The following is a 13,086-nucleotide window of genomic DNA, read 5'->3' as shown; positions in this document are numbered from 1 at the left end:
TGATTGCTGTGGCTAGGACTTCTAGAACTATGTTGAATAGCAGTGGTGATAGTGGACATCTCTGGCATGTTCCTGGACTTAGGGGAAAAGCTCTGTTTTTCCCCATTGAGAATGATATTCACTGTGGGTTTTTCATAGATGGCTTTTATGATATTGAGGTATGTACTCTTTATCCCTACATTCTGAAGGGTTTTAATCAGAAAGGATGCTGTACTTTGTCAAATGCTTTTTCTGCATCTACTGAGAGGATCATATGGTTCTTGTTCTTTCTTTTATTAATGTATCGTATCACATTGATTGATTTGCGGATGTTGAACCAACCTTGAATGCTGCAGTTTTAAAACCCTGTTTTGGGAGAATGATACCTTTGGGACAGTTGACTTATTTTCTCATTTTAAAAAATCTGAATCTATCAATCTAAAATAAAGTACCTCTTTTTATAAAATAAGCTTTATAAACTTGGTTTTACTGTAGGATGCCTCAGATATCGTGAAACTTAGGAAGTACACTAAGATGTTTATATATTTTACTTTATAAATTTTATTCGATATTGATAGTCATTATTTCAGGGCTTTGGAAACAATCAAAAGGAAAATACTTTTTAAATTACAGATAATATAGAAATAACTTCCGTATGATTTCCAGTAGCGGTAACACCAATTTGGATGGGTTGGTATGGCACTGTAGGACACAGGAGATGAAATGGAGTATTGAAATAATTCTGATGCCAGAATATTTGGTTGCTACCTTAGGGGAGCGTCATTTTAATTGTGGACAAATGAATTTTTGATGTTACAAATAATGCATATCTGTTCTTAAAAAACAAACTAGGAAATAAATGTTTGAGTCTTAGCCCTGCCATTTACTCATTCTATGACTTTGGGCAAATTACTTTAACCTCTCAATGCTTGGTTTGCTCATCTATAAAATGGAGATAAGAGTTGCACTTACCTCACAGAGCTGCTGTGGTTAGAGAAATTGACATAGGTAAAATGCTTAGACCCTTGCAAAGCATATAACAGGCAATCAGTATTAGCTGTTCTTGTCTTTATGAAAGCATCCCTTTTCCTCCAATTTTGCATACATTGTATGTTTTCTTTTTTGTGTTTTTTAAGCTTTGGTGGTTTAATAGTATCATCGTCATCCTCATCATTTACATTTCCTTAATTACCAGTAAGACTGAATTCTTTTCCGATTATTGGCAATCTGGATGAATCACCAGAGAATTACGCTGAGTGAAAAAAGCCAGTTCCAAGAGATTACTATATAATTCCATGTATATTAGCATTTTGGCAATGACAAAGTTGTAGTAATGGAGACCAGATTAGTGCTGGCCAGGGCTAGATATGGGGTAGGGGCAAGAGAGTAGGTGTTGCTATAAAAGGGCAAAATGAGGGGCCCTTGTGCTATAACTAGTCTATCTCGACTGCATCAATATGACTACCCTGGTTGTGACACTGTCCTACAGCTCTGTAAGGTGCTACCACTGGGAGAAATTGAGTAAAGGGAACATGTTTGCAGTAGTCCAGAAAAACAAAGACCCTCTGCTATAGCAGAATTGTCTTAAATTATATTCCCTGGTTTTTATAGAACATATAAAAAGTGAAAAATTGACAAATGATTTAGAGCCAACATTTTTGGAATATTTATTAAATCCAGTAGTGTAAGCAAGCCATGTCCCATCTCTACAAGGTTATGCTCATTTTACTATTCAGTAAGTCAACAAATATTTATAATGCATCTACTAGGTGCTGGGCACTATTCCAGGAGCCGGCAAGGCAGTGATGAACAAGACAGAGAACAAGACAAATGCCTCTGAGAGAGTGAGGATGAAGTAAGAGAATAGTGCACAGTAGAAGGCATCTGTTAAGACTCCATGATACATGTTATTTCCATGTATCTGCTTCAGCTGAGCCCTATTCAGGGTCCTGTTCAACTCTGGGGAAAAGGAGAAAAGCAACTGTGCACTGACTGCTGATACTGCAGAGAGACTGGTCAGTTGGCCCCTCCCTTTTGCTCTGTGCAACGGCAAATACCACTCAAGTAACTCAACATACTCCGACTACTACTGATTTCACTATGAACATTTTTGGAGGGTTAGAGGACAAGAACTCTAGCTCGATTGTTTATAAATATGAGGACAGAGAACAGGAACCTGGGGAAAAGTCAGAACCAAACTCCATTTGGTGAAGCTTCTCCCTAGTGAATGGCAGAGCTGAGACACAAGTGTCACTGTTAAACTGACAGATTAAGTAAAATGCTTTAAGTCTTTCAACAGTAGCTTTCTCAAGACCTCTCGAGACAATCTTGAGTAGGGGTCAAACAAAATACACGTCTTACAGGACACTGGAACAGATTTCTTGGTCCTTATGAATATTTGTGACATCTTCCTAGAAATCCCCTCACTGAAATGTCAAGATCACTGACCCCTCCCTGCTTTTTTTCCACTCCTAAGGAATTGTTTTCCTGCCTACTTAGTTTTGTTTTCGCTTTCCTACCCACCTGTTACTGGGGTGCCCAAAAAGAACTACCACCTATCTTTATCTAAAGAATGTTGGCTATTTTTATCAAATTTGTGTAACAGCAAACATATAAAATATACAAAATCTACATGTTTTATATCTTTCAGACACAGACCAGAGTTAAACATTTTTAAATAAGAATGTTCTCTGAATGAATACTTGAGTAGCCTTAAGCTAATTGTATTTAAGAAAACTCTCATTTACAATTCCCTTTGATGGTAACAATGATAGTGAATTGAAAATGAGAGTAGTCTTCCCCCTATTACATATGTAATAAAGCAACTAGTTACCTGTTTGTTAACGCTAGGAAGCTTCTAATGAGCCCCAGGAGAGAAAGTAATTCCCAAAGTTCTTATGAGGAGTGAGCCTAATGCAAGTGCAAATTTAAAACCACATTTAGAGCTCATCCTGTTTTCAGCCACTATCACAATAGATGGTGATGCTGGAAGCAGGAATGGTCAGCCCATTGTAGCCTGATGGAAAATTACAATAGAGAAATATTTTCTGAGGCAAGTGCTCACAAATCCAGCACGGTGACAAGCCTTCCTCTTGGATAAGCAAGCAGAACCCTAGCTTTTAGGTTTCTTCCTAAACCTATTATCCCCTCCATCTTCCTTGCTACACTGAGTGGCTAGCCTCCACTCAGTTGCTAAAGCCAGAAACAAAAAATTATCTTTAATTACCCTTTTTCTTACCGCCCCCCCCTGCCCAATATCCAATTCATTAATGAGTCTGGATAATTCCATCACTTAAATCTACCTTGACTCTCTCTTTGCTTACCATACCTCCTGTCCCACTCATTGTTAGCTGGACATCTGCGAATAGCCTTCTAATTTGTCTCCAGACTTTTCTTCTTGGCTCCTCTGAGTCCATTCCCCATATTCCACATTTACTTCTTGAAAGATGAGAATTTCAAATTTATAGACAAGTTGCAGGAATTGTGCAAAGACCTTTATCTTCTGAACCCAGTTTCAGACATGATGATCCACTCATTATCCCTGAATTCTCTAGTGAGCATTTCCTCTCATGCCATCAAGATGGTTATCACCATCTAATACAAAGAACCAGTCCAAGTTTTCCACTTATCTTAATAATGTTCTTTGTAACAAATTCAATATAGGATCACACATGCATTTAGTTATCTCATCTCTTTAAAGTCCTTCACTGTAGAACAGGTTTTCAGTCTTTTTTTTTTTTATCATAATCTTGACAGTTTTCGGGACTACAGGCCAGTTGTGTTTACAAGGTACCTCCGTTGGGTTTGTCTGGTGTTTGTTTCCTCATGAAGAGATTCAGATCATGCATTTTTGGCAGAAATATCACAGAAGTGATTTTTTCCCCCTCATTGCATCATAGCAGATTGTATCAGTTCAGGTCTTCCAAGAAACAGATGCAAGTTGAATTAAACACGAGAGACTTACTGAGGGAAATGCCTGTGAAGAATAAAGGGGAAGAAGCAGGAGTTGGCAGAGAGGGCCTTTTAACTAAGACTTGGGACTAACACCTGAGAAAGGAGCAAAGGATGGACCTCAGTTTGCAGGTCAGTCCTGAGAAAACCTCAGCCCGACTGATGGGATGTCCCTAAGGAAATGTATCCTGTTAAGAGGAATCCCACATCATCAGGAATGGACCTTGCCCAGTGACTGGCTGGGAGCAGCCTAGGAGAGTGGACGTCAGCATTCATGGACACACACCTAGTTCCTTTCTCTGAAGTGGTGTGGATCTGCCATAATTTGTGCAGCCATTCCCCTACAAGCTGTGTTCACTTTGTTTCCAGTTGTTTGACACTAAGAACAATGCTGCACTTAATACATCAGAAATGCCAGGGGTGGAAGTTGAAGCAGGCAGGCTGTGAATTCCTTGAAGGAAGTTTGCAGGAAACTTCTTTGTATATGGTCTTCCTGAATTCTCTCCTTCTCTGGCAGCAGGAAACATTCAGGCCACTTAGCTGCTCTCAGCCTACTGAGGCCAGGGAGAACTGACATATTTTGGTGGGGTCCATATCAAACTTCCACTGAGAAGCCCAAGAATTTCAAAGTCTCCCCCAAGATCTCCGGCTCTCCAGTCTTTCCTCCCAGCAGAGAAAGCCCTGCTCTCTGGGAAACCAGAGAAAATCAGAGGTTGGCTTTCTCTGCTAAGACCCTCACAGAAAGCAAACCTCATCTGTGCCCAGCAGTTGTAGATCCTAGCAGCCAAGCGGAGGAAAGACAATCTCAGGTTCCATGTTCCCAAAATCTGTTCCAAGTCCATCTAATAATGTAATGCACTCCTTTGCAAACTACCTAGAATGTGGATTCCATGCAAAGCCGTTCTTTTGTAAATTTAAAGTATGTGATGACACAAAACCAGTTAATTAACTTAAAATTGGACGAATGAACTGAAAAAACTTAATGGAAAACCACTCAGTTCCCTGCCCTCCTTGCTGAGGTCAACTTAGTGCAAGACTGGGAGAGATAATGAGTATGAAACAGGCCATGCTTCAAAACATTTCTACTGAAAAGCGCTTTGTAACTAATAAGGACAGAATCAAAGAATTCCCTCTTAGCTGCTTCTACTATATGGTAGTCATAAATTTTATGCATCCTAGGATAAACACACTTACATTAAAACATACCAGGGATGGGGCGCCTAGGTGGTGCAGTTAAGCGTCCAACTCTTGGTTTCGGCTAAGGTCATGATCTTAGGGTCCTGGGATCAAGCCTGGCGTGGGGCTCTGTGCTCAGCTTGGAATCTGCTCGTCCCTCTTCCTCTGCTCCTCCCCCCGCTCATGTGCTCTCTCTCTCTCTATATAGCTCCATCTATCTCTATAGTGAATAAAGAAAATCTTAAAAAAAAACAAACCCATACCACTCTAATTGTATATCTACTGTAAAAATTTTGTAATTTTCAAATTATTCTTTTTTGGTTCAATGCATATTCTACTCATTCTCTTCTCTTCCATTTCTCTGCATGTTTTGTGATTTTTAAGCCTTTCACCCAGCAGATTGCCCTACAGAGTATTAGTCATTTTTAAGACAGTAGTATCAGTTAGTAATTACTGTTTAGATAATCAACTTTGTTGAAACATGGCAAAATGATTAAGTTTACCATATACACATATACTATTTTAATACCACTGTGCATTTAATGCTATCCCTAAAAATGTTCAATACTGACCTCCCAATACAGTATACTACTACTACGTTTTCCCCACAATGAGTGCTGACAGGCACCATCAACCAAAGAGGCATGGCAGAGAGTACTGTGCAATCTTGGGTAATGAGCAGTCGCACTGCCAGACACACTTATCCAGTCAGTGCTCCACTGTACCTCTCCAGTTGAAAGCAGTCTGTAACATGGGGCATCCCCCCTTTGGCCTAGTTTATGTTCTAGCAACCAATTTTGACCAAAAATGGCCAAAAAAGATATACATAACAGTGCGGTAACTGCTACAAACAAACAAGGACAAGTATTATTTTAGGTGCGGAGATGAAAAGTGTTATGACAGCAGAGTATGCCCTCAAGGTAACAGTCATGGAAGGAGGGTAGAGATCCATAGGAAATCATTTTGGTTAAAGTCTTTCAACATTATGAAGGCATCGTAAACATTACTGCAGCCTGAGACAAATGACTAAAGATTTTTTTTTTTTTTTTAAGATTTTATTTATTTATTTGAGAGAGAGAGAATGAAAGACAGAGAGCATGAGAGGGAGGAGGGTCAGAGGGAGAAGCAGACTCCCCGCTGAGCAGGGAGCCCAATGCGGGACTCGATCCCGGGACTCCAGGATCACGACCTGAGCCGAAGGCAGTCGCTTAACCAACTGAGCCACCCAGGCGCCCTGACTAAAGATTTTTTGACAGGCAGGTGGCATTTCGTGATTTAGGGGTATTAGAAAAAAAAAAAAAAAAAGAGCAAGTGGCAACATTAGACATCAGAATCATTTCTCCAGAAGGCCTCTGCTATAACCGTAACCATAACCACCCTCTTCTAGGGTCAGTCACCACCATTCCATCTTAGCATGTCCTCCCTTCCTCATAAATTGCTCCCTCCCATATCACATGTCTCTATATCCATCAAATTATAGAGGGAAAGAAAGAGAAGAAAGAAGGAAAATAAAATATCACCTTTTATTTTCTCAGGCACACAAGTGATCTGGGATATCAATTATCATGAGATTTTACTGATTCACCCTTCAAATTATCTATTTTAAATCTTCAGCTACTGTAGAAAATAGTTTGCAGCAATCACTTAGCAATTCCAAAGTACCAAGTTATAATTTAGTTGTGAAATAAATAGTTCATGTTCAATATGCAAAGTTATTAGAACTCCTGAGTTTCAAATATCCTGTGGAACAGGTGATTCCTCCCTTCTTTAAAGGCTTTTAAACTTAAAGAGATGACCTTTAAAAAAATGATATCCTAACCAGCTTATTATAACAGAAATCAGCAACGTCCAATCTAAACACCAGAGAGTGTAATTTTGACCATTGTTCTGATAAGTGAGTGGCCTCGGAAACAAATTCCATCACTGAAGTCATCAACCTCAGTCAGTATCACTGTTCCTGACCTTTTTTTTCTCTGTGAACGCCACTTGATTTTGAATAGCATGGATTTACCATGCATCTAAGGATTGACCTGGATTACCTTGGCACATACCTAGCCTCTTTCTCAAGCATTCTAAAGCTAGTCCCACAAATACTGACATAAGTAAGCCATAGCACCTTCCCCAAGAACAGTCCAAATCAGCATTGCACGTTAACACACACAGAAAGGCTGGGACATGCCGGTGGCTAGGGCACTGAGCTCAGTTACAGCAAGGATGTAAGTAAGAGTAACTACTGAACTTAGCCTCTCAAGGAGGGAAATGGTTTATAGTCATATGTTTGACCCTATCAAAGGAAAGTCATCTTAGGTTTGCAGTTAGTTACAAAGTACATTAAACAAGAGTATAGCTGGCTCTGAACAAATCCACACACTTTTGAACACAAACTCAAAACACACGTTCTAATGACAGAGATTTGGTTCTATTATCTTCATAAACCAAAGAGTACAGATTTCAAGTTATTTCACAAATCAGATGATCAAATGAAAATGGACATGAAAGCACTTAGTAAATTATTATGTACACGTTTTTAAAAAGATGTGCTGTTTAAAGATAATTTACATGACAAAATTTGGCGAAGAGTAAACAAATCACTAACAATAAACCAAAAAACTATGGAAAACTAAGGGAAAGGCCCAAAGAATTAAAAATAGAACATATCTTTCAATCAGACTGAGAAATTAGGTATGTTGTATACTTTTTAAAATGTTCATAAAGCAACTTTATACTGCAGTTTGAAAAATCAAAACATTTTCTTTTACAAATACACACTCTAGAACTGGAGGCATCATTTGGGCAACGTACAAGGATCCTGTTAAATTTGTTGCTGCCATAAATCTGGGATGCAGGGTTAAAGATGGAGTGAATAAGGCATGGCAATGCTTCATACAATTTATAGAGAGCACATCTAAAACCCAGTAACCAAATTCAGCTATCAAACAGCATAAATATAATGGATTGTTGTTTACTTGGGAGGCCAAAAATAAAGCAGCAAAGGAAAATTGCAGCTTTAGATTAGTATTTTGGAAATAGTAAATCCATACTATTTTAAGTAAAAAATGGATGATTTTATTATATAAAATTATGATTGGCAGAATACAGAAAAATTATTTCTCTTCTACCTTTACATACTTATTTTAAGTATGAAGCAGAATGCAACAACTGGAAGAACTCATTACAAACTACTAAAAGGTATTCATTTGGTGAAATTATTCAAGTTACAAAATGCTAAGTAAATAAATGCACTTCAAAATACATGAAGTGTAACATAAGTCTGAGAGTAGTGATCTTAAATGATTCCTTTAACAAAAACTTACCAACAAACACGAAGCACAAGAAAAATATTGTCAAGTTAGACAGAAAAGAATAAATCAAGCATATTGTTCATCGGGATTATTAAACTAAAATTATTTAAAAAAATAAAAACAAGTAATTAGGATTAAAAAAAAGAATACGAATATTCTAGGACTATATATTTTTTTCTACCAGTGAAAGAAAGAAGGATTTGGAGGCCAATTAAGTACTGTAGACCCAGGTACCTCTTGGATCATTTGCACTGAGGTCTTGGTATGGAAATCAATAAATGAACTTCTCTGTTACCCAAAGGTGAGAAAACTTAAACATGATGAAGAAAAGGAAATCAATTATAACTGCAATAGGGGAAAAAAACTTATGAATTAAAATCAAATGCAATGTGTCTATAGCATCAGACTAGAAAAATGTGCTCCCAAAGAATTCTTTTGCACTTTAGTAAATCAGGGCAAAGGTTTTACCCTAATGAAAAGGCAAATGGGAGGTCTCTGATAAGGTGAAATAGTCATAGCCAAAAAAGAGATACCAACCAGAAAATTTGCATTCATATTTATAATCTGGGTTGTAAAAAAACTAGTCATCAAGTTCACAATTAAACCATTTTAAAAACATAAGGTGATAGATGGGTAATACATACGTCGTATGATTCATATGCCAAATTTTTGTATGCTATATCCCTAAGTGCTATTAATAAATACACTCAATTCATACTACAAGAGAAAGAATTGAGACTTAATTTCACATTTCAGAATTCCTGAGTCTTATCAGAGAAAAACAAGTACCAAAAAACAAACAAAATAAACCTACTTTATAGTAGGGCAAATAATACAAATTCGGGCATTAAGTTAACATTATATTTATAGTTTTAAAGCTGAAGACTATGGGGACATATATATGCAATTCAGTGGACTTATAAACATGATTTTAAAGCTTGGTTTTTTTTTTAAAGGCTATTTGATGAAACAAGGCCACCTGAGTGACATCGTCCATGATGGTTAAGTCCATCATTTTAAAGGAATAGATCTTTATCTCAAAGCCTAATGATGAATATAAAAAGAAAAGGAAGTTTATTTTACTAAAACTTTTTAGTAAGACTGCAACGGGACAGCCCTTTGATGAAAGATCTAACGAAAGTAAAGCCAATGTAATGGAATTAGAACATGGGTTCTAATTTGAGCCACCGCCCATTAAATAATTTCCCTTTTGCTTTGCATATTCCACAGTGAAAATAAAAAGGTATCTTAAGAGCACTTCAGTCCCACAATGTAGGATTTAAGCTTGTGTGAAAAGGTGTAAATGGCCCTGCAATGATGCTTGCAAAAATACATTCAACCAAAAGTTAATGTCTATTTTCTAACTAGTAAGGAAAAGGGAAGCAAAGTGGTCCCACTTAAAACAAAAAACAAAACCAAAAAAACTATCTTTTCTGAAAAGGACACAGAACATCTAAATAATATCATACATTTAAAATTACTTACTTTTACTCATCATTATAAGTAGGGAAGATGCTTACAACTATTCATGGACTTTATAAATAAAGACACTAAGCAGAAAAATATTTGGGTTATTTCTCCGTTCTTAAGTACCCAGAAAGAAAACAATTAAAAAACACTAAAGTGCAGACCTATGGGCCACTGTGGGCGTAATAAATGATAAAGAGGTGCAGCCCAAATTTGCATCTACATTTACAATTACATATCCAGAAAATGATTCTTCCTTTAAAAAAACTGTGCAATTTAAAAACTAGTCAGTTTTGTTTGTGCCATAATACAATTAGAACTTGTCTCTGCCCGCTGGTAAGGTGACCACTAGACCTTGGACAGCACACTAGCTCTTGACAATCACACATTTCATTAGAGTCACACAATATTGATTCCACCTCCAGAAAATGTTAGGGTCCTCTTGTTGTAGAATGAAGAGCCACTGGTATTTGGTTGACTGCCTTTAACCAGAGAGGTTTTCAGTTCCATTTCACAAGCTACAATAGCGGCATTCAATTCCACTTGAGCTCGATGAACTACATAAAACATGAGGCCTATACTTATAATAATCTGTGAATAAAAATAAAACACTACAGTTAACAATATTTTACACAGGGGAAAAAAAGGGAGAAATAAACCCAATAAATATGTGGCTTAGAAATGTTTCAAACAGGATGCTTCTCAAATATGGTCAGGTAACAATTTTAAATAGGTTATACACAGCTGCCACTCATTCTCTCCTTGGGGCATCTATTGAGATTAGAGGGCTTAAATCTTTAAGTCACCAATGTAGGATATCAGGTTAACACAAGGCAAGCAGACATCCCTTTTAGTCCATATAAATGATGTTTCCTTGATACAAGTCAAACTTGTCTCTTGTACCAAAAAGCTTCCTTCAAGGAATAAAAAAAAAAGTCTACAACAGAGGTCTGCTAACTAAATCTTATTAATGTAATTAATGTAATATCGTATCTTTGCACAACTATAAATGTCCACAGGTATTCCTAAGTCCACTCACAGAGAAGCACCACCATTTGCAAATGAACTACTTGGTGCAGCCAAAATTCAAAATATTAAGAACCACTTTTAAGAAATGAAATGCCAATAAACTTCAAAAGAAATTAACAAGAGACCATGAACAAATTGTCTGTGCTTAGGGAAAAACAAAAACAAAGGAAAACATGGTGATCGAGAAAAAAATGCCCGTCAGAGGGATATGAGAAAAAGCACTGACATGAAATGTCAGGTGCTAGTCTTGGTTTAGCCACTCAACTAGTGATGTGACTTCACATCACTATGTGGGCTTCTGCCTCTGTCCGATAGGAAGCTGTGGTCCCTCTTTATGTGTTAATGTGCTTTAACATTCTATATATAGTTCATCAGAATATCTAGGCAGTACACATCTTCTAAATGGTATTTATTCCAAACTTCATTTGTAGATCAGTTTTTCAGAGTTTGGAGCAAATATTCTCAGTGCAACAAGGTTAGAACAGGTGATGTTTAATGTCCCAGTAAGTTTCAAAGGCTGCTATATCCATAGTGACCCTAAAATATAACACTGGTTCAATTAAGCCTACCCATAATTTTAGCAGTTTTGTGGGAAAAGTATTCTGAATACAAACATTGAGGGTAGTGGGGGAAGGGCAGAGGCAGACATGCTGGGGGTGGGTTAGAGAGGGGAATTTGGAACATGTGCAAGCGGGGCACTAGTAAGTGGGTATTCATTACTCCACAGAATTCTGAGTAAATTAGGTATTTTAAAGGTGAGCCTTCAAATCTTGTGTTCGTTCTCTAACATGTGAGCTCTCTTTAAAAAAAAAACAACAAAAAAACAAGATCTACTTACTGAAAACCCTAAGTCTGATACTTATCAGCGTTATGATGACACCATGTGAAGACATAGAAAGCACCTTAGAACTAACTTGGAAAGGGTGTGGATGAGGTGCTAAACTCTGCCTCAGCCATGTTGAATTTGAGGTGCCTAACAGAGATCCAAAGCAGTGCAGGGAACAGGTCCAAAGCTATGGCAAGAAGGCTGGGCTCAAGATGTGTATGAGGGAGTCCTTACACAAAGAAACAGAATAGCAGCCACCACATTAACAGGATTTGCTAGCAAGGAAGGTTTTCAGAGTAAGAACAGAAAGCTTAGGCTAGAATCATGAGGAACACCAATTTTCGGGTGAAAAGAGGAAGACACACTGATTAATGAACCAGGCAAGTGGAAAAAACAATCAAAATAGCTAAGGGAAGAAAGTGTTTTAAAAAGCATGGTTAACAGAATGCTAGGTTACTAAGAGATCAAGCCAGATGAAAACTGGAAAATGCATCTGATTTCAACAAAGTTAACAATGACAGCCATAGAAAGTAGGCTTAGATCTAGCAGAAAACCTTTTTCAGGTTCCCAGTGAGAGTAAACTGGCTATTTCTTTACATGGGATTTTCCCCAGGTGCCCTTCTAGACCCAGGACCTGGCAATATGTACTAATTCTTTTCCCAACACACCACCTTAGTGAAAATGTAAAATAAAAAAACCCCAAAACCAAAAACCTGTTTTAGAAAGTTTCCCCATTAAAATGAAAGAATGAAACAGTAAAAGGACAAGCCTTCTACAGAAAGGCATCTCTTCCACTGTCACAATGGAGAGCAAGCTGAGAGCATGAGCAGAACACAAGAGCATTAGTGGATTTCTTAGATGGAAATTGAGGGGTTTCTCATTTGAAGGCTTCTGATTTTTCTGTTAAGCAAAAGAGGTAATCTGTTGAGACTGAAGAGGAAAGTGGGGATAGGAATCAAAACTGTGAGGAGTTGAGATAGGTTTGCAATAGTCATTGAGGAAATGGGGGAGTGCGAAGACAAAGGAAACAGTTGGGCTATGGGGCAATGTTGAGAAACCAGCAGAAGGTTTGCAATTAAGAATTAAATATTACCAATCTGGCTGTATGACTTCCCAAAAACAACAGGTGCAAAGCATATCAAAACATGGGACTCATCCAGGGTTTTGGCTGGTGGGTATACAGAAAAACATAGGGCGTGGAAAAGAGTAACTGAATTGCGAGTCCACAGAATCTAAGTTGGATTTTTGTACAAGAAATAGTTGTGCCTTCCTCTGAACATCTATCTTGTATTGCTTTAATTTTACATACACTGGACTCTATTTAGGTGGCTATAAAGCTCAGAGGCAAATCTGTGA

The 13,086-nt window shown here is 37.6% G+C and overlaps 1 protein-coding gene across 6 annotated transcripts in view; it reads right to left on the bottom strand.

The window, feature by feature from the left end:
* The window catches only part of TMEM64 (transmembrane protein 64), a 75,743-nt gene that overhangs the window by 43,435 nt on the left and 19,222 nt on the right, over positions 1-13,086 (bottom strand). Inside the window, exon 3 of one of the 6 annotated variants that reach the window (XM_045896261.3) lies at positions 1,633-10,466. The exons of the other annotated variants lie outside the window; for them this stretch is intronic. Coding sequence (XP_045752217.1) covers positions 10,275-10,466 — 192 coding nt within the window. The 3' untranslated portion in view covers positions 1,633-10,274. Of the gene's footprint in view, positions 1-1,632; positions 10,467-13,086 lie in introns of those variants that run through there. 6 annotated transcript variants of the gene reach the window in all.

This window comes from Mirounga angustirostris, unplaced genomic scaffold (genome assembly GCF_029215605.1).
Source record: "Mirounga angustirostris isolate CCGP_5_RB_7025 unplaced genomic scaffold, mMirAng1.0.hap1 SCAF_4, whole genome shotgun sequence".
NCBI classification, from domain to species: Eukaryota; Metazoa; Chordata; class Mammalia; order Carnivora; family Phocidae; genus Mirounga; species Mirounga angustirostris.
Note: the sequence above shows the minus strand (reverse complement) of the source record. Positions and strands in the feature narration are given on the sequence as shown.